General features: G+C 38.3%; 1 protein-coding gene and 1 long non-coding RNA gene across 5 annotated transcripts in view; one reads left to right on the top strand and one right to left on the bottom strand.

Moving 5' to 3' along the window:
• The window catches only part of NUP205 (nucleoporin 205), a 52,241-nt gene extending 34,876 nt beyond the window's left edge, over positions 1–17,365 (bottom strand). For 2 of the 4 annotated variants that reach the window (XM_082310521.1, XM_082310524.1), the window contains exons 1-10: positions 17,277–17,365; positions 12,095–12,237; positions 10,898–11,069; positions 9,788–9,932; positions 8,684–8,843; positions 6,490–6,718; positions 6,160–6,324; positions 5,204–5,379; positions 2,022–2,138; positions 312–449 (exon numbers count right to left, since the gene is read on the bottom strand). In XM_082310521.1, coding sequence (XP_082166647.1) covers positions 312–449; positions 2,022–2,138; positions 5,204–5,379; positions 6,160–6,324; positions 6,490–6,718; positions 8,684–8,843; positions 9,788–9,932; positions 10,898–11,069; positions 12,095–12,237; positions 17,277–17,304 — 1,473 coding nt within the window. In that variant the 5' untranslated portion in view covers positions 17,305–17,365. Of the gene's footprint in view, positions 1–311; positions 450–2,021; positions 2,139–5,203; positions 5,380–6,159; positions 6,325–6,489; positions 6,719–8,683; positions 8,844–9,787; positions 9,933–10,897; positions 11,070–12,094; positions 12,238–16,844; positions 17,140–17,276 lie in introns of those variants that run through there. The other 2 variants (XM_082310522.1, XM_082310523.1) reach the window with 2 other exon arrangements.
• A 191-nt stretch (positions 17,366–17,556) lies between these two features.
• On the top strand, positions 17,557–24,834 carry LOC309589360. Its single transcript, XR_014227898.1, has 6 exons — positions 17,557–17,705; positions 17,874–17,935; positions 19,029–19,104; positions 20,088–20,279; positions 21,279–21,345; positions 23,141–24,834. It is a non-coding gene; the product is annotated as an uncharacterized lncRNA (long non-coding RNA).
• Positions 24,835–27,554: the final 2,720 nt, after the last annotated feature.

The following is a 27,554-nucleotide window of genomic DNA, read 5'->3' as shown; positions in this document are numbered from 1 at the left end:
AAAACACAAGAGCACTGTTATCAGAATCCATTTAGCAACTGCAACAAAATCAGACCTAAACAAAATTTTCAGAGGTTTGTTACGACTCTTTCTTAGTAAGTTTATTGACAACCATGAATGACTGGCAGTAGCTCATTTTAGAGCAAGAAACAATAACCATGTCATGCAGAGCAGGACATATGCAGATAAGCCACTGATGAAAGATAATGTCTAGAGGCTAGCTGTAATAAGGAGAGCAAAAACTTTGTTGCCTGGTTTTTTATTACTTTAATTTCAAGTTACTAGTAATTACTCAAGAAAATCTAGACAACCTGGCGCTGAGGGGGTCGCTGATGAGCTACTCCAAGGTAGGATCCCATGATGGTAGATGTCTGCAAAGGCTCTGACGGACACCAGTATTCAAGGGCAAGTTCCAGATTAAAGGGGTCTTTCCTATACAATTCAGCAATCTATCAGAGAAAGGAAGATGTTAGAAAAATATCAACTACATAAAGAAAAGACGATTACTTCAACAATAAGCACTACTTCTAGATAAGCTAAACATGTCTGAGAGGCAAAGCATCCCACGGCTGGTGTTCCATTCCTTAAAACTCTCTGAAAATGACAGCTTCTAAATAGCAATTTCAGAACAAATGACAGCCAGAGAAATTCAAAATGCACACATAAGTGAATCTTTCATAACTATCTAATTATTATAGATTAATTCATTGCTAAGAAAACTGTGTCATTTCTCCTTAAATAACCATTTGTGTACCTTGATATATTAACTTAAAAACAAGTTATCCAGTATCAGGATTAGAAATCTTACTTGTATCTGAAGATACAAATTTCTCAGAGTAAATTTTCATTTCTAATTCTTCATTTAAGTTTACTATATATCTCAGAGCTACTTAAGAAAGCATTTCACTATAAATTTTCCTGTTAATGTCCTGCAACTTAAAGGACTACCTTTGGAAAAAGACATTTAATCCCTATATTAAGGACTGCCATATTGAAAATTGCACACTCATACATTTTCATGCTAAATAAGGGGAAATATACAAGTTTTTAACCTATTCATGAACAGAAAACATAAAATGCACCAGTTCTATATGCAAATCTGTTTTCTGATGTGGGTTTTTTTTGAAAATGCAGTTAGGTAGCCTTAATAACTAATATTTAAACAAACATATTTATTTAAATTTTCTTTCAATTTTATTTTCTTTCAATTTTCTTTCTTTTATTAAAAAATATGACAGAAATGGAAAGATCTTTCTTTTAAATGTACACTTGTGGTCAAAATTCTACTGAAATTAGGGACTTTGGAATTCCAGAAACCTTAATGGGGTCACCTTGCCTAGACTACTCTACAGCACATACAAAAAAGTCTTCCAAAATTCTCATTACAAATATATCAACACATGAAAACTATTTAAACATTTCAATTCTTTACCAGAATACTTGTCAATGGTGGGGGAAAACCCCTAAAACCTAATTATAGCTTACCCACAGTAAACAGGGAGAAATTTGAAGACTTACAGAAACATAAAACACTGTGTAAACATTAAGGTCTAGATACACAAAATTGTTCCATTCCAAAGAATTTCCATGCATTTAGCCAGATCTCAACTTCAGTAATAGCCTGTAGTCTTAAAATTCCTATTTCTAAGTTACGTTAAAATAAGATGGCTTAAGACAACAGATATGTCAAGATAATCCTATTATAATTTAAATTTTAGATATTTAAATATTTTGTAAAATAACTTCAGCTCAAGAATTCTTCAAACATAAGAAACAATGCAGTATTTACTTACTAAAAAGAATTAAATGACACTTTGTTAACATCAGACGCCAAGGTGGTAAATTAATTCCTTTACATGAAAAGTTATAGAAAGTGTCTATATTTAAGAAAAGAAAATCCCTCTAATCCAAAAGGGAAAGATCCATCACTGTATGTTATCATTCAGATATGGGTTTTCTGATGAAGAAGGAAAGTCACAATCACTTTTTGCCACAGTAATTTAAAAGAAAACAGGGCTTACTAAAAGCATTAAATGCTCCAGATCTCTCCGAAGGGAAATAGGTGGATCATTACCCATCTGAATACTCATGTGGATCATGCGAGCATCTTCATCAGCACGGTTTCTCAGCTGTTTCACCTGCACAATTACGAAGTGAAGAAAAACACTGATCTATACTTAGCTAAGAATGAAGCAGAACAGAAATAACAGAATTGTCTAAACAGCCTATTAAAAACTAAGTAAGCAAGTGAACTTGCACATACATGACAAGAATACTCAAAATTTTTTTTAATCCCCTCCCTGCCCCCAAGAGCTTACATTCAAAGGTATATTCAATCACTTTCTTACTGCCAAGGCCCTCAGTTCATAGCAAAAGCCCTGAACTTATACCATGGGAGTTCTTCCCATCTGGCTTCACCAGGTCCTCTGGTTTGGCCCCAAAAGGTGGGTCCTTTTCCTCTTTTTACTTCAAAAGCTAGATGGCTTAGCTTCAAACAAAGAAAGTTAGACTATTATCCACAAAGAGTGAAAAGAAACAGAAAACACTGTAAAATAATGTTTTCTGTATATAGACCTGTGGATTGTACCTTTCTTAGCCATGTAAGATTACTTCTACTTACACCTACTTTATGTTTTGAAAAGTTTTGAACTGATGTAATTACTTTCGACCCAGTCTGTCGCAACTAACAGCATTACTACATGTCAATAAATACAAGAGAGGGAGAGGGAGAGGGAGAGGGAGAACAACTGCAACAATTTAAAAACAAACAAAAAAAAACCAAAAAAAACCTTTAATCATTATCCCAAAATTCTTTGTGTTGAAAAAACTAAAACAAAAGACAGCTGACATTTCATTTTAATGTCAAAAAGCCTTTGACAAAAACACCCCACCAGAGGCTTATAGAAAGCAAATAGCCATGAGATGAAAAGCTAAGTTTTGTTAAATACTAAGCAGACATTGAGGAACAAGAAACAGAAATAAGCAACCAATTCAACACAACAAAAATTAAAACATCGTGATGGTCAATAGAGACCGGTTCATGGTCTGTAATATATCTCAATTTGCAAAATTAAATGAGCAGCAAAATAGTTGTGTCTCATCAAGAAAAAATAGTTAAAAACTAGAAATAACTGTGGAAAGGGTCAGGACAAACTGGCCAAATTAGTATACTAACAAAATTAATACACGGACAAAATTCAGTGTCGATAAATGAAATAATGAATTATCTGAACTACGAAAGCTAATTATTGAGTTCTGAACGTAATGCAGTCAACCAAAAGATTTACCCAAATCATCACTGGCAAGCAGCATAAATGTTAAAACTATACAGAAGAGTTAAATAAAATGCTGACTTACAGATTTAAATAAAACTGAACAAAGGTTTTATATATATATACACACATATATATACACTAAAAAAAAAAAAAAAGATCCTGCAAAGCAGACTTCTCTCTTTACCTAAAATTTGAGATTCAGCAGAAATAGCTGAGTTCATAAGCCAGCCACTAACTAATAGCAGCTAAGACAAAAAAATTCCCTTGTAGGGCTATATCCCAATTGCCTGCTAACAAAGTCCGTCCTGTAAAACAACTAACTGTCCTCTGTCAAACTGGAATACAAGTCAACAGTCAGATTTTTGCTTATATCCTGTATTACAAAATCCTGCTTGTAATGAAAAATATCTCTCTTCATCTTTAGGCATTAGCCACAATCAACTGCAGATCTGAATAAAAGCAAAAAAACTGAAATGGAAGAGAAATACACTTCCCAGGGAGAAAGCCTCCAATTCCATAATGCAATGAAGATGAGAGATGTACCAACAAACCAACCAACAGCCTTGGGATTTTCAGGCCGTTCTGTGCATACAGGAGACAGGGTCACATCTGTTCTAAATCTAATATGGCAGCAACCTCAGACTGGGTCAGTCTTCAGCTCTTCCACCTTCCTTCAAAAATCTGCCTTATATCCCTGTCATAAGAACTGGTATCATTACAGTGAGACATTTCGTCTTTTGTAAAGCAAGACCATCCAATGAAGAACTGCCTCATAAAAAAGGTCCCAGTTCCAAACCTGTTTGCACTTGATTGTTTAAGGAACTTCCATAAAATATACCTCACATATTCCTCATATATTGAAAAGATTCCTAAAGGCTACTGTGTCTGTATTACAGAAAACACCATTGCATGCAGCCTTCAAAGGATGTCCAAAGCCTGTTAACAATATGGTAAGTGTATGCAGGCAGCCATTGCAGCAGAAATATAGCTGTAAAGTTATCGACATGAACTTCTTTGAACTGACATTATACTTGTTCTATGGATATTCTGCGGGTTAAAAAGACAGCTTGAGACAACAACATGCAACACTAACAGATTATAAATAAATTTGGATTAAACCTAAAAGCTGTCTACAATATGTTCATATATGCCCTCAAAGATTCTTAAGGCTCAAATATTGTTTTTCCTGCCAATATTGTTCTCGTTCTGCGAGGTTACAATGAACAAAATACATTTTTAAATCCTTCTTTTTGCACATTGAAAAAAGTAATTGTTTGGCAACTCCAACTACAGCTCAACACAATGAAAGTCACAAAATAAAGCCTCCATCAATTAAATAAAAGCGTTTTCATGGAATTTTAATTTTCCATGTCTAGATACAAGGTCTTGCACAAATGAAACTGTTGTAATTGCTTCAAGCCTTTTTTTAAAAACCTTTTGCAGCATTTCTGCTGTTCTAGTGAAAACAGCTGCTCATTTTCCCAACAATTGATACTATTCAAAAAGCAGAATCCCTCCCCTTAAATACGAAAAACATCATTAGTAAAAGAACAAATTAAAAATGTACAAACCCATAAGTTAAATTAGGTTACACTATTGTCTGTATCAAAAGAAAAACAAAACAACAAAACCAATACCCACATACATTGCCATCAATTTCAGCATTCATTTAAATTTTAATCATGTAAAACAAAACAAAACCACTACCACCACCAAAGTTTGCTTTGCAAATCTCACCACACTGAAGTGTTTTAAAAATCACATTCTACTTCAGTGTGGAAAACAAATCCCAAACCATACAGGTGCCATAAAGTCAACAAGTTTTCTGAACTGCACCACCTCAAGCTGAGGGTCATATCTGAATCTCTATGCTACCTGTCCTAATGTTAGAAATACAGAAGAGATGCCCACATTTCTCAAGAACTTACTTTCATTGGCATGAGCGCAAGGAAGTCTGTGACAAGGTTATGAATTTTGCGAATGTAAAATTCCTCCTGGTAGAAATTTTCAGACCCCACAACAGATTCAGTCAGGAACAGAAAGACATTATCAGCAACCGCTAACTCTGCCATTGCTTCATCTGCCTCAGTGAATTCTGCAAGAGCTGGGCAACAAAAATCACAAGAGGGAAAAAAATAAATTACAATTATCTGTTACCAAACAAAACATATTTCAGAATACTCAGCTGACATGCAGATCGACGTGCTTCTATCAACTACGTTTTTTCTACCATACAGGCAAACACTAGGCTGCAAAAGACAAGTTAATGTCTGGTGATGATCTCAACTTTCTTCTTTAATAAGTGTTAAAGTGCATAATCCATTTATCCAATCAACACTAAGGTTGTGAACCAAGAATCACAAACCAACCTTAATTAAACATTGATTATAATGTTTATATTTTTGTTAATAGATATTCTGGAGTAGACTCAATTGTGACCTAGTAGGGAGCCTGGAAAGCTTGTGAAGTACAGAGAGAATAAAAAATTAAAAACAGATTTGTCCTCTCAAGATACTGAGGTTTAACATTCACAGATGTAAAAACTCATAAGCATGAATCTATTCTTAAGTGTTCAAATGACACTAAAGCTGCTAAAATGCAATCTTTCACATTTTTCAGTACATGAAAATCTCTTTCACTTCAATGAGACACTATGCAATATTACTGTCTAATAACTAATTTTTTCTAAATCTGTGTACATTTCAGAGCAATTCAATTTTCGACAACCAAACTCACATACTGAGAAAGCTTTAAAGGAGTGTCAATGGTAATTTTATCATAAAGGTAAATACTAACACATCAAAAAGGTAACAGATACTTTGACTTACGCCCCTTGCAAGCTCTGAATACTAATGTGCAGTAACTGCACTTTAGGGTAATTTACCTGTCACATCGGATAATTGGGATATTCCTCGTAATGCCAGCGCCCAGGCTAATCTAACAGTAGCTTGCAGGCCTGGTAATTTCCAAGGCTGAGACTCCTGAAGACGAGTGTGTATTGTTGCTATATACTGTCTTTCTGTTAGCAGAGGGAGCCGGTGCATCAAATCTTGAAAAACAACAGAATCAAACAAAACACGTACACTCAGTAAATGAATGTGAAAACAAACATGCAAAATCCTACCCATTTGTTACTGATCAATAACAAAATTGGTTAAATAGCAATTTATCCATCTGCACAACATAACCTCTTGAGGAAACGTGCCAGCGTTACCTTCACGATCCTCTGTGCCTTGTTCCAGAAAGCTCACATCGAAGCAGTAAAGGAGAGCCATGAGAAGAGACAAGTTCACGCCATCCAATGAGCCATCAGCTTCCACTGTTACTTTCTCCAGGTAGCTTATGAGGATTAGCGTGTCATCCTTACTCAGTGGTGACTGGCAGGTCCAGACAAAGAGACTTTCAGCCAAGGACTGTCGGCATTCTTTAATGAGGTCAGAAACCTTTAAAAGAAAAACCAAACAAAAACCAGTGAACACAAATATTCTGGCAACATGTTCAATTTGTCCTTCTCAGTCAGTCAGCATGACTAGGTTAAGTTAAAAATTACTCTAACGACAGCAGCTACACAAAATGTTGGGGTTTTTTAATTGCTAAACAACAAAAGGCACACATCTGCTTGTTAAATGCATACATATTCCCATGCATTTCATGTGAGGTGTAAGTAGATATCCTGGAATATGACTACATGCAAACCAGCGTCTCTGTCAAGGTCAGGAGACATGAATCTACATAAAACTTTTGTAGCTGTAAACATATTACACAAAAGTCACATTCCCTGTCTCTAATACACAACTGTGCTGGTAGTTATATCCAGGTAAGGTCATAGCCTTCCCCTTGCCCCAACAGAGATGCCCTCAACTGACTATACAAATACCTTTATACTTTTAAGACATTGAGAAATATGAAAGACCTTTAAAATTAGAACTTTCTTCCCCCAGACAAAATATTTATATCGACTTTAGAATATAAGCATAAATGAAATCTATCATCCCCTATTACATATGGAACAACTATCATGCCCAACATAAAGGGTACCAAGCATTTTCATACTAAAAATATTTTTTTTATTTGGCAAAATACTGCATGCTATGATACAATTAAGTCCAATGGCTCTTGAAAACAGTTTGTCTTTTTTCTAACAGTTACACCAAAAATTACCTGGTTTCAAACAAGGACATTTATTTCATTTGTTAACTTCATTCCTCCCCCCAAGCTGAGTTTTAACTGCTTTGTCTTATGAAAACAGAAGTTAAAAAAACTTAAAAAAAAAAGCCACTAATAGCCTTTCATAATGGTCTTTGTAAAACTGTATTTTATTTATCTAAATTACAAGCTTCTAATAATATTCTTGCCCTATATCCATTGTACCTGGTTGAATAAAAAATAAACAACTATAAGCATTCTGTCTCCAGTAAAATCACATGCATGGTGATAAAAAGTTTTCAACATTTAACACAGCAAGAGATTTGCACACAGACTCCAGCAGAATACTAGTTCTAATGAATATAGAGGGAAATATGGTAGTCCACCTAAAAGGAAGAAAAACAATCTTCGAACATTAAGCGTTAAATGAATTTTAAGGTAAAATTAAGGTAAATCAAGGTAATTTAAGGTAAATCAGAACGATATTCTGTGCATAGTTTCTAGATTAATAACAAAAGTGTAAAACTAGTTATTTGGGGGAAAACAAATTGACTGATTATAACGTAGAATAATTTTTAGACAGAACACCCATTAGACAGAAGTTCAGAAATTAAAACAATAATGTTTAAAATCTTCCTACTAGAAACACACTGCAGTTTGTCACAGTCTCAATTAAGTTCAAGGATTACAAAAATGAGAACTCATTTTCAAGCAATTCTCACTTCACTATTAGAAATGCTTCTGTTCATATTAACACAATTGGATTATTAAAAAAAGCATTATCTGCCTGACTAGACTTAGTTTCAATCTGTTTTAATAATTTGTGAATTTTAGTTTGCTATTTTTATTCCAATGGTGCTGATAACGGTAGTGCTGAGAGCAGATGATTTAATATACAGTCTTTAGAATAAAATTGAAAAAAAAAAAGGAAGAAGAAATTTACACATAGTGCAAATATTAGGCTTACTTTCTTATTGTACTTGATTACACTTCTTCACTAAAAATAAGGTATGCCCTAGCATCAGGGAGCAACAGCAAAACGGAAATGCAGGAAGTAACCTGGATCCCACACTGGTATAGCACAAGCTGTGGAGTAGTTACTATGATCCCTCAGACAGTAACAAAGCTTGCAAAGGTAGAGAACAGAAACTAGAAAGTTATAAAAAAAAAAAAAAAAAATCATGCCATATCTCTGGACCGTCTAACTGTATCCTAATCTGTGCAGTAATTCAGAAGAATATTTACACCCAGTGAATATTTACCTCTTTGCGATGTTTCTCACTGCCCAATCCTCGCTCTCTCTGGAGTTTATCAAATTCATTGTTCAAATCAATGTGAGACACAAGAGTGAGGATCTTCTGAGTCAAACCCTGCTCCATTAGGTCATCAGTAAAGCGTGTTGTCATGGATATTAACTCTTGACTATAATGGAAAGAATATAAATTTAACAATTAATCATACTATTCCCAGTCACAGAGGAAGTCTAAAATAATGAATCCCATCAAATGTATTTGCTGACAGAAAATGTACAACTACATTATATACATAAAGTAACTACATGTGCATCACTAATCAGTAAGCAGTGCCCTCTCAAAACGTTATCCTGAATGGATACAAAGTCTTTAGGTAACTGTAGGTTCCAGAACATGGAATATGAGACTACAACATGGATCAGCTAGTTAAGATTTCTGTAAAAAGGAAAAAGTACTATACATAAGATGCACATAACGCACAAGCTCACGGCCTCTTTCTTACTAGTAAATGCAATTGTCCAATTACGTACACCCTACTGAAGCGGTGGAGCTGGTTCTAAAGTAATCATTTATTTTATGTTTCAGAATTTATATTTACACTAGAACACATCTTTTAATCTTTCTCTAATCAAGCCATCACTGTACATTGGAAGTAAACAGTGCGTATGGTTTTCTTTCTAAAGTCAAAAAATGTTAGCATATTACGTTTGCCAATAGATAGTGCATCCATTTTCAGTAAAAGCAGGAGCACAATTCTCTGTTTTGCAGGACACGGGAAATCAGAACACAGCAAGGGTGGAAACTCAGTCTCTTGAAATACTGAGTAACCATCACTAGTCAGAGCAACACTGACTGGGAGGGTTGTCTGAAGCAAAACACTGCCAAAAGGTGAAGCAGCATGAAAGAACCAAAAGTAAAATGGATATCCTTATAATGCAACAAAAATATGCGTAAGAAAAAAGAATATTATGCCTAAAAAACAAACATAAAAGCAGCTGCATCAGGTTATAAGAAACAAACAAATTTGAAAATATTCATGTACCCCTGAGTCTCATTAGTCATAAAAGCACTCAAAGCAAAGAGCTTCGATCAGCTCATCACCCTAAAACAGACCTGAGTTCCAATGTCCATGTCTTGCCCTGGCGTGACTGGATGAGGGTTCGTAGTGAATTGGCAATGCATCTTTTTCCATCCCAGTACAACAGAACAGCCACTAGACCTCTTGTAAGGCCAGGAAAATGAGGTTGCTGGTGTTCTCCTAGTGAATGAAACGCACAGAATAGTCACAGAAAGTTGAACATACTCACTTTGATAACAGCTCTATATCTTTGTATTTCTAATTGAAATACAAGTATAGCATTCAAAGCAACCGTGGTTATTCACTATCACTTTGATTTGTTTCAGGCACTTAAAAGGAATCACAGATATTTTGGGTGCTATTATTAAAAGTGATATTCAACTATTAAAACATCCAAAAGTTTAAAAGAAATAGAAGTGCAAGTCCATAAATATCCTCATCCAAACGGCATTTGCAACTGATATCTACCCATCTTAATAATCAATTCAAGCTGATTATCAGCAAAATATCTTTTATTTTATTCAAAACGAAGTTTTCTGTCTGAATTTACATCAAAAATTCAAGTTCAAAATAGAAAACAAGGCTGACTTGAAGATGGCTTTCCAAAGGTGACGAATTCACAAGCTACTTCTTCAATTTTTTAAATTATGAAGAGTAGCTAGAAATGATAACTCACAATTATATTTTAATAACTTTGAAATCACTTTTCTAAATGCAATGCATGTGTCACTTTCCAGAATACTTCTCTTGGTAATCAGTTATTAGATTATGGTCCAAATAGAGTCACATATCAATGTGTAACTAATACATAATTTGAAGAACCAATAATATCTATTACACTGCTTTATGGAAAAGCTCTCAATCAATTATTTTTAAACTATTTCTAAATTCGGTGATAAAGTAAATCATAAAAACCCCTCAAATTATTCCCCCCTTTTGCAATAGCTACATAAAATATGAACATTAAGGTTCAGAACACTGCTATCATATTACATTACAGTGACAGTAGATTTCTTTTTAAGAACATTCTGTGTTAGGAAACTAAGGCCTTGACTGAATCATGCATTCATGTTAATCATACACTTAAATAAGAAGGCCCTATTGAAGTTGTATTTCTCCAGCCCTTAAATATTTTCCCTTCTCACCAGCTAGAAGGAGCTCAACAGCTGCCAACTCTCCAATATCAAAGAGGTCACTGAGGATAAAGGCTTCTCTGATGAGTTGCTCTGGCAAAAGCCTAGTTCCCTGCTGACCCTGGATAGCAACCCCTTCTGTACTTGCTTTCTGAATTTTCTCATGCTGCTGAACATTCTTTGGCTGCAAGAAAAACAAGCATCGGAAGTTATTCAAAATGGCAAGATCAAATACTAAATAAATCTTTACACATTAATCCTTCCTCACAAATACAGTTCTGACAGGTTATGTTGTCGTCATAAAAACAAAGGCAGTGTTTTTAAACACAGAGATAGTAAAGGCATCCTAAAAATGCCTCACGCTTGCACAGCAATGGTCTCTTTGTGGGAACGTACCAAAAATAATCTTATACAATTGGTGCTGACATTTAGTTTACTCAGAATAATGGAGAGTGAAAGTAAATTTTGATACAATTCTCCACAGGAACTGGTATCAGCTCAATAAAGGACATCCGAGTTGTTGATCAGAACTGCTGCGTTATTCCAAAGCACTATTTTCTACATCATTCTTTTTTCTATTAAACTCAGACGCTAAAATATACTGACAAAACTCCATAGCTGACTGTTAAATTTTCTGACCTATCCATTTAAAAAGCCATATACTATTTCAGAAGTAACACCACTGAAAGAAGACATATTTCTAGTTGCTACCTTGTGATCCATCAGCCAAGAAATAGTGAGATTTTTCCACATCATCTCACATTCCTGACAAGACACATTCTGTATTTTGTAAATTCATGTGTCCACCTGTTCTGCGTGTTCATTAACCTGACTGAAGCATGAGCATGAACCAGACAGAACAGTTTTGTGCTTTATTTCAGACACAGAAGAGAAGTGGAAAAAGCTAATACTTGACCGATGGATCATCAGATACTTTTACTATTCCTTTCAAAATAGCATTCAAATAATGAAAGAAAAAAAAATGTTATAGATAAAATTATTCTGTACAAGACACAAAATAATATGTATTATTCAAGCTATTTGCATTCTTACAGCAGAACAAGATTGCTACAACACATTTGTGTTACGTACTGTAAAAACATAGAATGAAAAGAATGGTCAGGCGCTAAATCATATGGAATACAACAATATAAGACAGTAAATCATCAGCTCTCCAACTCATTCCACAAAAGAGCATTAGTCCAGTACCGGATTTCTGAAGAGAGAAATGAAGTCAGACTTGTGTTTCTTTAAAACCTGGTCAAGGCGATGAATAGCTTCAGGCTGCCTTTTCCAAATGGCATTCATTACAGTCTGCCATATGTCCTTATATGGACCCCACAAGCTGGCAGCTAAAAGAAGAAATAAAACAACGTATTTGAAATGGAGAAAGAAAGAAAACAAATTATTTATACACTATTTTCAATAAGTAGCCTTTTTTAACTTACTACTAGTCTCAGTTTGACAGTATAGACTGTTATACTCATGAAGCAAAGAATATTTTCCTTTCTTTAAGGCACAAAAAAATAACAACAATGGTCTGATATAAAACCTAAATGCATTTAGGGAGAAAGAGAAGCAGAAATGATGATGTATACAGCTCAGTTCTGGGGCTGAAAGTCATCTTATAAAGATATTTGATACAAGCTCTGTAATCTTTCATCCTTATATGCCTAAGAAATTTCCACTTTGATAAGATTGAAGGATAACTAAGAACTGGACAGCAGACCTTGAATCTGAATGTAACTCGGCAAGGCAGGCTTCCTGCTTTCCATTTTTGACAGAAAAATCCAAAACAAAGAAATACCTAATATATGATGGACTGAAAACAAACAGAAGTACTATCAGAATTTGTTGCATCATTGCATCAGTCTGTGTAGAATAAAATAAATTAGAAACCGAAAACATAAGATTAAAGGCAATATTACATGAGAAACAAAAATCATAAGCCTAAGGACACTTTCTTTCACGTTTACACATCTTTCTCATTTCAATTTTAAAAATAAATAAATACAAGTACTTTTGATCCCTAAGACACATTTGCTGCTAACATTCTGTACAAGATCTTCATAAAGATATGAATTTCCTTTGCTAGAAATAGATAGATCAATATAAATAATTACCTGACTATGTTTAGAAGAGACCAGATTATTTCTGGAAGCTAGCAAGCACAAATATATTATTTAAGAGAAGTCTGACCCTACTCTAGAAATACAATTTCTCCTCTTCCTCAACACTGAAAAAAAGTTTCCTTTGCATATTTCAAATCTGAATTCAGTACTATAGCTGAATGACCTCTTCCTCACTAGAAGCTGAGTTGGGTTCTGAATTCAGAACCCAAAGTCTGTAGCATGAAGACTGCACTAGAAGTTTCCTTATCATGAGGTCTCATGAAAACAGTATACCAAATTAGTCTTCAGACTTCAGCCAGAATCGTTGTCTAAGCTGAAAACCTTACAGATGGAAAATTATTCTTACCGCATAGTATTAACCTCCTATTTTAAAAAAACTCAAAATTTTAAGACTCACATTAAACAGAAGTACCAAATTGTTTCCCTTGCTAGATATCATTTGTATTTGTGTAAGTTTCAGATTCTACACACCACAAGTCACTGCTAAACATACCAGATAAATTTACTACGAATTGTATTGTTTGCCTGCAAGCTACCACATAACAACCACTGCCTGATTGCAGGCTGTGTTATGTGTTTCTGAGCATCTATTGAGATGGTCCCTGACCCAAAGATATTATAAGCTAGCGGTGGATTTTGCATGCTACAATTTTGCTAGTAGGAAAGCTACTTTAAGAGGTTGCTGCCTTCCTTCATTCAGAGCCACTTGCTCCCAACTGTACACATGCCTGCTTCACTAACTCTGATGGACTGCATTATAAGTCATGTTAGTCAAACAAATGATCCAAATTAAAGAAGGGGAGGAAGCAACATTTTCCAGAGTTCTTCCAATCTTATTTTTAAAAATCAGAGTATTTCATTAACACAGGTTACAAAGTGGCCCTGCTAATCATAAAAACCACTGAAAGATCAATGCCTGAAGCACAGAGGGAAAGAACAAGGGGGTAGTGAACAGCAGAGACCTCTGAAAATGGCTTTGTTTCTGGAGAAATGATAAAACAGAACTATGCCTTGCAGAGTAGCCTATATACAAAAAAATCTAGCATTTCACCTAAAACTGGCTTAACTTTTTTTTTTCCTTCTTCTTTTTAATGTACAAGTTAACACTGTGATATAAAATCAAGTACAGAGGCAACATTTTATTTTCATGTAGCTTGTTCTGACCAGCTCTAACCCTCAAGATAAACCTGACTAGGTGCATCAAAGTCAAACATATTCACACCTCGTCTTGACCAGGCTGCTTATGTTAAGACAGCAAGGAAGAGGTAGCTACTCTGACGTGAAGATGCCCCTCTTTTTCATACAATCAAGACACCACCTCAAAGTAACACAAAATGCTACATGAATGCCCTGAATAACAAGGCAGCATTAGCCAAGTCAAAGCGTAGCGAGTGAGCATGGAGGCAAGAGCAGGTCTCAGAGCGAGACCGCTGGTTTCAGTCAGTTTTACCACTACCTAAGGTGTCTTGGAAGCACCAAACCAAGTAAAACTTTGTCAGTTTTATTCTGTTGCAAAGGAAGAAACCACACAAAACAAGACTAAAAACAAAACAAAACAAACCCTCTCACCCCAAACTCGGCACTAACAAAAACTATGGTCATTTACAATGCAATTAGCAGTGCCAGTAGAGCTGTATCTGAGAGGACAGCCTGTAAAAAAGGACAAATCCTCTGTCCTTTAAGCATTAGAGTGTTTTAATCATACCATGTTACCCCTGCCTAGACAGATTCACTAAAAATAGCTACTATTGGACAAATAATTTCACACTCCAGTCTGTAATTGGCTCTCCCACGTAACTTCAGAGTTCAGAGATTTACTTCCACTCGAAACAGTCTTTTCACTCTTATTAAATTACCAAGTCCAATAAACACCAGCAGCAATCCACAGTGCCTGCCAAAAGCTGTTCAACTATTTCCCTGTCCCATTTGTTTGCTCTTGACCCTACAACATAACTGCTTTGCACCAGCCCAAATACATGTACTGTAAGGCATTAAAACAAATTAAGGATCTAACTTTTCTAACCAAAAACTAATCCAAAAAAGAGTTTATTTTCAGCAGGATCACACCTACAACCCAGTTTGCTCTGTGATGGCACAGGCTATGCTAGTACAAAGATGGAGTATTGCGGAGAAAGGAATAAGCAACTGGGATGGAAAAAAGGTTGGACTTCAGCGACCATGATGACTTTTTCCCACTTATGCTGTTTCTATTATTATTAGTTTTGGAAAGGCTGACCATCCCATCAGGGGCAGCAAGGAAGGACAGGCTGGGTTCCTTGTTTTGGCAACAGCAGCAGTTGATGCTTATGCCTGAACTTTTTGCCAAGTTATAGACTTAACTGTGCTATGTCTGTCCCCACAAACAGTATACTATAACCTAAGGCAAAATCTTCATTAGTTCTAGTGCCACATCTGCTTTAATTTTTATCTCATCTTTCATACACAAAACTCCTTCTTCCCCTATTTTTTTTAATTATAAGGCTATAGAATCTCTTGCCATGTAATTTATACAATAAAGCGTAGTCTGATTTGAACTACTCCAATTTTCACTTTAACAAAGTCACATTTCAAATGAAGGGTCTTTGCTTTATTACTGGTTTTCTGTGAGGGGGCAGAGATGTCATTGATTCAGTTAGACCAAAATGTCTTCTCTGTAAAATTTACTCCTTGCTTGACACAGGAAGGGAGCTTTTAATTTTATTAACCAGTCACTAGGACATACACCACCTTAGTTACAGACCTTTTGGCCATTCCCATATTCTAGTCGCAACTGCTTTTCACAGGGTCTCCATTCTCCCTGTATTAACCTAATGAAGCTCAACAACAGCAAAAGCAACATCTTGCACCTGAGCCAGAATAACTCCACACAACAGTACAGGCTGGGGACCAGGAGGCTCGAAAGCAGCTTTACAGAAAAACACCCAAGCGTCCTGGTAGATGGGAAGCTGAACACTAGTTAGCAGCACGTCCTCATAGCAAAGAAGGCCTCTGTGCACCAGGCTGTATTAACATAGTTGCAGCCAGCAGGTGTAGGGAAGTGATTATTTAGGCATCTGTGAGAGTCCTTCACTCCACTACTGTGTCCAGTTTTGGGCTCCCCAGAGCAAGACACTGAAATAGGGAGCCAGAGAACAGGATGAATGAGGAGAGATTGAAAAGATTTGACCTCGTTCAGTCTTATAAAAGAAGAAGGCTAAAGAGGGATGGGAGCTTTGTTGTCTTCAACTCCTGAATGGCACTATACACAGAAAACAGAGACAGAGGTACCCCAGGAGAAGATGAGCAGCAACTGACACAAGCTGCAATACCAAAACTTCCAATTAGCTATCAGGAAAAAAAAAAAAAAAAAAAAAAAATACTGTGAGGATGGTCACACGTTGGAACAGAGGGCCAGAGAGGCCTCTGGCACGATCTTCACCCTTACAAGTATTCAAAACTAGTTTAGATAAGGCCCAGAGCCACCTGATTGAGCTGGTCTTGCTTTAAGGGGGAGGAAAAGAAGGAGTGTCAGACCAGATGACCTCCTAAGTTTTTCTCCGATTATCTAGTCATTTCCTTTTGTATTCAATTTATTCCCCAGTTATACTGGGCAAGTGCTGCCTTAGTAACCCAAAACTGCTCCTTGTGACAGGCTCTGAAAGGACCAAGGACGATCCTGATGCTCCTAATCCTTAGCAACACTCAATGCAAGAGAAATCAGCTCAACGTTTCCAGACTCCTTGTGCAGCACAGAGCAAAATTCAGGATGTATTTCTCTTTTGCCTTTTATTACACACAGCATTAAGAGATGAGTGCAAAACAGAAGCGATGCTTAATCACACACGCACTGAGTTACCACAGTCCTCTCGAACCAAGGTGGCCTTCGCTATCTCATGTCACCGGCTCCACGCACTCCTTGCCAGGACCAGCCAGGCAGGGGGGCAGCTCTGACTGCCGAGCTCCATCACCTCGCCGGGCACCTTTGCGCGGCCTGAGCGCCCCGGGTACCACCGCACGGCAGCAGGCCCACACGGAGGCCGCTCTCCCCACCGCCTGCCAGCACCACCGCGGCCCCCGCAGCCCTGCCCGCCGCCCGCTCGGGCCGCGCCGCCTCCTCACACTCGGCCTTCCCAGGGCCGCCGCCCCCGGCTCCAAGGGCTCTGAGGAGGGGCGCGGGGCCGACGACCCCCGACCGGCTGCCGGGCGACGGGGAAGAGGGCAAGCGGCACCGCCGCGGAGGAGAAGGAGGAGCCGCGGCCCCGCGCTCAGATTCCTCTTACCCGAATTTACCGCCAACGGCGCCGCCATCTTGGAGAGAGGGAGGCGCGATCGCGGCGCCGCCGCCCGAGGAAGGCCCGCCGACACCCCGGGCTGCCCGCGGCGGCGCCTCCCGAGGAGCGGGGCAGCGGCCCGCCGGCTCCCCAAGCCGCGGAGGACGGGGAGGGAGGCCCACGGCTCCCTCCGCTCCGGCTTTGCGGCTGCCCAGCTGGCGAAAGTGAACAAACGGCCGCTTCCGCGCCGGCGGCTCCCGCAGGGGCCGGGGCCGGGCGGCGCCGGGGGCCCTGCGCCGCGGGCTGACGGGAGCTGTAGGCGCAGCGGGGCGCGGCGGCCCGGCTGGGGCTGCGGCCGGAGTCACGCGTGGGGCGGCGTGCTCGGGTTTTTCTGGTGGAAGCTGCAGGTGGATAGTTCATCCTGCCAGTCGGCTTCGGGTTCGTGTTCAAACCTTTTCGAGGTGGCTGCGGAAAAGGGGGGGAAGCACCGGGGTTTTGCATTCCCACGTTCACTCTGCTGTAAATAACGCATCGCTTCTGTGCCATCCAGTTTCTCCTTCCCCCTTCCTTTTCCATATCATGCTGAAGGGAGTCTTGTCTTTTCAGCTCTGCCCTATAAGCCGTATTCATTGAATAAGGCAGAATGCCCGAATACTCTGCACTAGGAGGTAAATTTACTAGAACGTTGTCAATTTTTTTTTGGGGGGGGGGGGGGGAGAAGTACTATTCTTTTTTCAAAACCAGACTGGTTTCAGTTTCTATGGTTTCAGGTTGAAGTCCTCAAGAAATTGAAATAAGTAATTTGTACATGTTTCAATGATGGATGATCCTTACTTAAAATGCAGATTATTAAAACAGCACTATTCACTTAAAACTAGTAAACTAAGCTTTTTTGTTCAACTTTGTTAGCAGCTATGTGGCATTTAAACCTCATGTTTCTTGGGTTTCGATTGTGAACTAGGGTTTACAATCTTGCATAGAGAACAAAAAAGCAGCCCTGATAGGGATTATCCTGTGAAGAAAGCTGCATTTAAACTCAAAGTATGTGCAAGAAAAAAGTACCAGGAATGAAGAAAAGAAAGCAAAAAGGGCATTTGTACATGTATATATCTGAAGCCAAGGAACAAGTATTAGTATCTTAGAAGTATCCCATATCTGAAGTCAATTTACCACCCTCTGTCCCAGTAGTAATCAAGTCTCCTCCAGAAATTCCCTCCTCTATCACCTTTAAGATAAAAGATTCCACCAAGAGTATGTATTAATTTTTAGTGCCAATAGTTTCACCTCTTGAACTTTATGAAAACAATATTTCACAGTTGCAAAACCATGTCCAATGAACTAGACCCATGGGAAACTGGCAAAATAACTATCTCTGCTTCTCTAGATCTTCCCTATAATGGGATGGCGGAGGGGGTAATATAGAGAGAGCAGTGGTCCTGGAGTGAGAGTGAATTGGCAAGGCAGCTATAAGAAAAAAAGAGATGGAAACCAGAGAAACAGTTTCACAAGGATTAGTCAGAAGTGCAAAAGGAGAGAGAAGAGGAAATTTTAAAGGAGGGGGGAAAACAGTCTGTACTGTCAAGAACAGCTCCTCTCAGAGTTCAATAGATGAATCTGTTCTCATTAATTTGGCCTAATTTGTTAATTTAGTCAAAGGGCTCCTATTTCCTTGAGATTTCCCTTTTCCTGGTCTTAGCCATGAACCAGAACAGACCTATTGCAACGAGAATGATAGACAGTGAATTATTTATTTTATTCTAGGAACAGAAGAGTGCCAAGCAAGAGGTGAAAGTAGAAAATAAGTTATTCCAGAAGCAGCAGAACTAATGCAGCCTGGGTACGACACTTCTATATCTTCTCCCATGCACTTGTCTCTGCGAAGCCATAGCTCTGGTCCTATGCTGTCCACATACCGCCCCAAGACCCATGGCTATGTGGGGCGGGTACCATGATAAATTCGGAGACACGTATGCTGATCACCTGGCCACAGCGAACCTAATGGACGGCTTGAGGTTTTGCTTCAGCCTCTCCAACCACAGGCATCCTAATTTTGATCTTTTTCCTTTATGCATTCCCTGATTTTCACAAAGTTTGTGAGGACGTAAGTTTTTAAGCCCTTTAGCCCTTGATCAGATTAGGTTGGAATTGGATCAGGAATTGCAACAGGTTCAAAAGTTACTAAAAAAGTTTCACAGACAGAGTGTGATTTCCTAAGCCTTGTTTCCTTAAGAAACAAGACTTTAAAAAAAAAAAAAAAGAAAGAAAGAGAGAGAGAAATAAATAAACGAATCAATTTTTTTTAAAAAGCCTTTCCCAGGCATTAAGAGCTGTCATATTTCTTTTGGCATTCAGATGCAGCCAGATTGCACACGCTTTTTTTTAATCTCTGTTGGAGGAAAAAATCCTTTCTAACCACTGCAGATCTAGTATTTTAAATTTCCAGATAATTCTTTCCTCTCCTTGCCAATTGGCCAATGGTCACATAGCAACACGAAGGAAAAAAAAACACCCTGAAAAGAGTGGATGGCATGGGGTTGGTCACTGGGCAGTTGAACTTCAGAAGAAAAATACCACATTTAGCTCCAGCTGCACAGCATTTATTATACTCTTTCTCTGTCAGCAATGTGATATTTTAATGCAAAATAGCTGTGACAATACAGCTCCTAGTATGGAAGAAGTAAGAGAGGTATCTAGATACACCATACCATGCATTCTGCACATATTTATATTGGCATAACTGCGTCCATCCGTGCTTTGATGAGTAGGCAAGTCCATGAATTCTTTGCTTATTCTCGCTTTATTTGCTGTCCTTTAATTTAGGATCTTATTGTTTACCCGGGATCACTGGCTGGTTTGGTAGACTATTTTTGCCAAGTCACTATAGGAAAAGAATACCTCATTCCTCTTCGTGACAATAGCTCTCAGCAAGTTCTCCAATACAACTGGGTTCAGTGAGGGACACCGGCTTCTTTCATCCTTAATTAGAAGACAGAAATCTGTGAAGTATCAAAGGTAGGCTGACACTAAATACCTGGGATGGAAACTAATTCCTCTGGATTCCAGGGAAAGGAGGTCCCAGATCACCTGTAGGGTAGCGAATTCTGCTTGTGCAGTGTGAGACCTTCGTGTAAGAGATGTTATTTTCTGTAGGTGGAAATAACTACTAGTAATAATTAAAATGAACTGCACAATGGGAACCTGCTCTTTGACTGGAACTTCTAGGTGGCTTGTGATGTACTACAGGTGTGACATTCTTAATTTTAATAATACTAAATTTAGTCACTGTGGTTCATAGCCAAATCACACATCAAGATACAAAGATAACGATGATGATATTATAATTTATTTTCTTTACATTTTATTATGATCAGGAAGAATAATTATTAGCAATAAAAAAGTGTTATTCAAATGCCCAAGAGGCCATGCTTAATTTCATACCTTTAATCTTGCATGTCATTGTGATCACATCCTGCGTGATGGAGTGAAATGAAAATTAAAAGGCTTTTCTGCATTGCAGCTGAAAAAGATGCCTTGTAGAAGTGCATCTACATAAATAGACAAGTCTTTACATTGTGAAATATGCCTCTTTACTTAAAAAGTCAAAAGCATTTCTGGCTACTGATTAGACCATAAAACATCTTTGAACCCGTATTTTGACTGACACAAACTCTGTGCATCTCAGCTTACTGGTCTGTAAAAATGGGTATAACATTTCACAGCAGGCCTGGAATGCCGATCGACTGGATCTTTAGCCTGGCCCCATCCAAACAGAGAAAAAGAATGTGTTTTTGGGTTACGTTAAGTTGGCAGAGTAAAAAAACCTGAATTCTCTTACTATGCCAGCTAATTTTCCTGAAAACTTCTTAGCTTGCTATAATCCTGTCTTTGTTGCAAAAGGTGTGTTTTATACCTCGAGATAGTTAGCTCGGCATCAAATCTTAGAAGAAAGTCTAAGACCTTTCCCTGCAGCAATTGTCAACAAAATTGTAATTTCTCTGTCTTCCATCCTAGATATTTCTACTGTCACCATGGTATCTAAGCTCATCAGAGAAACTGCGTGAGGTTGTTGCTAGCTTGGGTAAGTGGTTTATCTAGTCCAAGGCAACAAAGAACTAAATGTTTTCAAAGTTATATGAATACCTTCCTTTGGGGTCTGGGAGCAGGGGGAGAGGAGCTGAACAATGGCAAGTGCTGCCCTTCCTGTGTAGGTGAGGACAATTATTGACTATAGGCATCTGACCAGAAATGAATGCCTTGATAAACAGTATCAGTAATTTTCCTGCTTGACAATTGAGTCTTTATGATCCCTGTTAAGGCTTCAGAGGTAAAATGAAAATACTGTTCTTGGCTGTGCGATGTTAATTTTTTCCATGAGTTAATTTTTTCCTAATTCCTGCTTTGGGGCGCTTAGAGCTGTCTGTCTTGTTATTCTTTCTTCTCTATCCTGGAATAAAGAATAGCTTTTCTTTTTTGTAATAATTTCTCCATTCAGCTTCTGAAGGGAACGAGGCAGTTACTAGCCCGGGAGATAATCTGATTATTGTAATGATGTAGCTGCTAGTAATTGACAACAAGAGGTGGAGAAACATACAACAGGGGAAATGATGGAAAGACAAAGTATGAGCAAAGTGAAGATATTTGATATAGTAAGTAGCAGTGTTGGCACATCAACTGCCTTATTGATATTCATTCTGTTCAGTGATTTCCGTATCAGATTTACAGATGGTTGATGTTTTTGCTAGTTGCCAGTCCCACAAATTCAGACTTTGTCCTGAAATTCACACTGAGCTCTTTACGAAGCATATTGTGTATATTCTGCAGGCTGAGTTATACACTTATTGCATCCTTTTGGGTTCTCATCAGAGAATGGCTGTGCTGGAATAGGTGTAAAGCTACAGAAGTGTAATGAGTTCACTTGGGCAACACTGAAGGTGTGTAAAGTTGCACAAAAATGTCTGCTAATAATGTAAAGCACAGGGTTTCTGTAAGTGGAGATGATACGGAAGACAGGAGAGAAAGTATCTTGACAGTCATAATCTGAGCAAAGTTGTAAAAAAAAAAGAAAATCATTACTTTATACTTACAAACTGAGTGAATTTGATATGGGAACCAGTGAGACTCAGGAAAAATGGCATCTCACAATGCCGTCTCCGCTGCAACGTGAAATTGCTTCACAAATTATACTACCATTTTGTTAATTATTTTCCCAGTGCTGTCCACTTCTTTGGAGCTCTCTGGGTCCAAGATGAGAAGGTCCTGTACACCAAAGATGTGTGCAGAATTTGGCTTGCGTACTTTTGACAGTCAATTACTGAAATACTTTCTCTGGCCTGATGCTCTGAGATAGCTTATTTGAAGGAAAGCTGTGTTTAAATAGGTAGCGTAAGAAAGGATTTGCTTTCTGCTCCAGTCCATTTTTGTTTTGTCAAAGTTTCCCGAGGATCAGGAAGAATTATCCTCAGGAGCAAGAATCTGAAGGACATGAACTGAACAAATCCAATTTCTGGAATAGGCAACTGTATTAATTGTCTCTGGTGTCAAAATATTTCACTGGAAGTCACATGTCTATTAAAGCCTCCTCCTGCTTTATTTGGTTATGACTGTGCTGCGGAAGGATGATGAGAAGCAGTATTAGCTGTTCACAATTAATGGGGCAATTGTTGAGACCACATGTTAAATAACTCCTACCAAGGTGACACCTTAGACATTGGAGCACTAAACTATATTATGTGCTTGAGTGATCAAGGCTGGAGTTTATGGCTTATGCTCATTCAGTTGCTTGAGTGCTTAAGAGGAGAATAGTGGAAAACCTTTATCTTATGCCCCGGTTTCTGAGCTGCTTGGCACATATAACTCTCATACTTTTCTTCTAGATGGTGTCAGATGGTCAAAATGAATTTCCCTCATCATTCAAGAACATTCCTATTCTAAATCAGACAAAGCTAAATCTCCATCTTTGAAATGTAGTGCTGAAAAACACCTGGTCAGCTAATCTGAACTCTCAGATAAAATGATATTTAACCAACGGAGAAGATAAAATTCTCAGAGTTAATTGTGTGTGTCTGTAGATGTCCAACATGGTGGAATGGTAATCCTTTAGGTGCTTCTGCAAGCCAAAACTACTAGTATTGTAGATTAACTTTAGTGGAATTATAACAAAGCATACCTAGGAGAATAGTTCATTCCAAAGTTAATAACCTATTGAAAGCATGCATATAAGAAATACTGATTTGAAGAACAGCAATTCAAAGGTCAAGAACATGCAGAAAAAAAGTAGCGACCCACATTCATCATTAGGGTAGATATCTGCATAAAGGGTCGTACCAGTTCTATTGAAGTAGACAGCAGTAAATTATGTTCTCAGGATAGCTTTACATCTTGTGCTATCTCTTTACAAGCGACAATCAATATTTGCTTGGAAATAATACTCAGAATGTGTCACTCGGCTGCATTCCTAGGCATCTGCCTATTAATAATATAATTTTGTTTTTCTTATGCATCACTCCCAGTCTTATTTAATGCACACTATGTCTGCAGAAACAAGAAGTTGCGGTGAGGTCCAGCCCAGGAGAAGCTTGAGGTACTGACTCATTCTGAGACACTGAGGGAAAGGTTTGCTTGCAGGTATATTTAGACTGTAACTACACAAGGACACTAAGCTATGAGAAACCCCTAAAAATGAGGTGACCTTATTTTTAATGAAGATTTGATTGTGCCTTTTGGGTGGCTTAGTTTGACTTTGTTTTATGCTGGCAGATGGTAAACATGTTTTAAGGTGTGATTTCCCAGAACTTCTCAGAAATTCTAGTGTCGATTTTGAGGTGAGATCCAAACAGCATTATAGGAAAGATTAATGCCTCCCTTTCACTGGAGGAGTTCAGATCACTTGTTCACGTTGTGAGAGGCTTGCTAAGTTACACACACACATCCCCCAGCTTAACATACATCTCCTACCTCCCATGAAGGTTGGAGGGGACTTTGGCATTGTATGCTCTCAATCTCTCATTAGTGCCACTTCATTTTGCAAAAATAATTAAACTTTCACCTGATATGGAACTGGAACCTGCCAAGGAGCGGGGTAGAGATAATCCCACCATTCAAATGACTAATCTGACCACCAGGTAAACAGTGTTTCTCCTGCAATTTCTCAGTGATTAAGTCTTTTGGACAAAAGCATCGGCATCAACCAAAAGAATTGAAGGAAGCACAATCCAAGGCCCTCACCTGCCTAGAGCTTTTGCTCACGTAATGTGAGACTCAAATACTAATTCACTTTCTGCCTAAGTCATGAAGAAATATAACCTAAGCATCTACTACTTTGGAGAGTTCTTGAAAGCCTGAGCCGTACATGAGAGGGGACACCACTTCCACCAGCTCTGTCAACCTGACCAGCCACAACCCTTTTTTCCTTACAGGTATTCCAAACCAAAGCAATCTGTATTCTAAGGGTGGAATTTTTTTCTGTTCTCAACAAGAACAAAAACATCTTTTTATTTGTATTGATCAGAGCCACTCTTTTAATACTTTCTTGTTTGTTTGCCTACTCAGATAAATCAGTGAGTCATATAGCCCCAGTGCTCTCAATAAACTGATTTCTTGTCTGAAAGTTCTGTGTCTTTTCTCTCTATTCATGGCTTTATAAAATAATGATCCAACTCCAAGTCTTACCTCACACCAACTTTCATGCATAACACCAGAAAAAGGACTTTTTGAGGAGTTAGCCTCCCTCTAGACCTAACAGCCTTCCTCACTGCTAGGGCTCCCTGTTCATAAACAGCTTACCTCCTCTTCAAATATTGTGCAAATACAGACTTAGAGATGGTAAAGGGGATAGTGTTAGTTGTTGATATTTAAAATTAAGGGGAAAAAATAAGGGAACACTAAGTACACACACAGCTAGTGTCACCCAGGGCAGCATATATTCTTACTCACGTGATGCTTCTCTGCCCACATCCTTCTCTCATCCAAATCACAGCTGCAGTCAGCCATATCATAGTAGGAAGCTCTTCAATGGGAAGCCTGGCTGCCATTGCTAGAGCCAATTGACACAAGGGCTACTGTGGTAGGACAGGAGTAATCACCTTTCTGGTAACCTTTTGTCGTGTGCTGTGACGTGAAAAAACTGCCCCAGCTCAACCTTTCCCCAGTAGGGCACACCTCACAGGTAATTGTGCTGTCAATCTACTCCACAGCAGTTGTCAGCCCTCTTCAGACTGAGCAGCCAGGGCTTGCTTTTAGGGCTTTTATTTAAAACAACTGCTTAAATTTCACAGGTGCAAAAGCTTAAGCACTAGAGCACTTCCTAAAAAGAAGGCTTAGAGGTACCATCCTTTTGAACTTTTGTGTGTGGAATTTCATGAGACTTCTCTCATGAACCAGTTGCTTCATGACATGCATAGCTGTTTTGTCTGAATATAAGGAGGACATAAAATGATACTAAACTTTAAAGGTCTATACAAGATGCAGATGAGCCATGAAAACCTAGGGTGGTTCTATTTATCCTCTTAATTCCTCGGTTATCTGAGATGAAAGGTACCAATTAAAGGTGAATGCTGTGTCATAGCTAAGTTTTCTTAAGGAAGTGCACTACTTGGAATATTAGTCAAGTGCCTTTTACAGTTTGGATTGTTCAGTCACATCAACAATTAGAAAGCAATGCCTAATAAAACTCAATTAGGCCATCACAGTCTCCTTTGTCTAGGAGTACAACAGAACCACTGTTATTCTTTCAGCAGTTTTACTCTACATTTTGTGTCCTTTACTCTTTGTTTCTGCTCTTTTTACTTTTCATTAAAATAGTCGTAACTCAATAAATAGATACTGTACCTATTTAACTATTTTTAAATAAAATCCACAGGGGTATTTTCACTTACATTACTAAATTGAGATAAGCTTGGATAAGAAGCTTGGATTTTAACTAGATCTTGAAGATGAAAAGATAACTCCCTTGTCTTTACTAAGATCTCAGCTGAGACTACTTACTGTTTACCTGTCCTAAGGTGAGAACGTATGACTTCACTCTAGTGAGAAAAGGTCTGAGAGTGCTCCCTCTAACTTCTGTGCCTTTGAAGTAGGCCTGCAATGAGTCAAGGCATATACTGCTCAGAAGAATGAGGAAAGTATATATTACTCAGAAGGAAGAAAGTCCAGTGTCTAGATTCCTATCTGCAAAGAGGAGGAGTGAAGAAGCAAGCAACCAGCAACTCGCTTCCCTCTCATCCCTGATCTTGGCAAAGTCTTTTTACCCAAGTGGGAAGTAGCTGGCTGCCCACCTAATCTTAACACTCTTATTCTGCTGCTTCTGCACCGAAGAGTGAAGAAAGTGATGGCCCACCATGTCAGTTGAATGAATGTGTTGCCTCTGAAGGACAACAAAGCTCTCCACATGGAGAGCTTATGGCAGAATCTACTGTCAGGCACCACCCTGTGCATCTTACTCTGTGGTACATTCCCTACTCTCTTCTCTCAGGAGATTCTTCATTACCTACTATTCTGCTTAGTCATAGCTTTACCCTGAAGTCTTTTCAAAATTTATTCCAACATAATACACCCAAGAGATTAAACATGGAAGATTCTGAATACAGTTGGTAGAACCTGGTGGGTGCCCAATCCGTTTTTTTGTGTCATAATACTGTACCCAGTGTTTTCCACAGTGTAGGTGTAATATTCATCATGGAAATCCTGTGGGGGAAACTTGCAGAATGGAACTGTCTTTCAGAGGAGATGAGTTTTCATTGACCTCAGGAGAAGTTGCAAATGCTCACCTGTTTTGGAAATCAGACTACTATCATGGGATCCTGTACAAATAAAAAACACCTAAGTTTCAAAAGTTGTGGCTTTTAGACATTACACTGTTTTATTTACTCGTTAGGAGAAATACAGCTAGGCACAGACTAAAACCACACAAAAACCTCAGCATATTCTTCCTTCTCCCCATGTCAATCCAACAACTGTGTGGTACATTTTAAAGCCCAGCATACAGTGAGTTTGCATAAAACAAATTATAAGCACTTCAGGCAAGCGTGGCACAATACGCTATCAGTGGAAGTGCTGGTGGCACATCTGTGCTGAAGCTTTCCATGCAAAATGCCATTTTCATTTCCCAGGTGCAATACCAATACAAAGAAAGTAAGGAGAAGAAAACAAAATGAAAGTAAGTTAAAGTAAAAATCAGCACATCATTTACATGGTTTAGCAAAATATGGCTTCTATCAGAGGCTGACTGGCTACAGTTTAAAATAACCTATTTAAGAATCAGCGGCAATTCATCATTCCTTAACAAAACAA

This window comes from Platalea leucorodia, assembly GCF_965183815.1.
Source record: "Platalea leucorodia genome assembly, chromosome: 4".
In the NCBI taxonomy this organism is placed as follows: domain Eukaryota; kingdom Metazoa; phylum Chordata; class Aves; order Pelecaniformes; family Threskiornithidae; genus Platalea; species Platalea leucorodia.
This window is presented reverse-complemented; position numbering and strand designations above follow the sequence as displayed.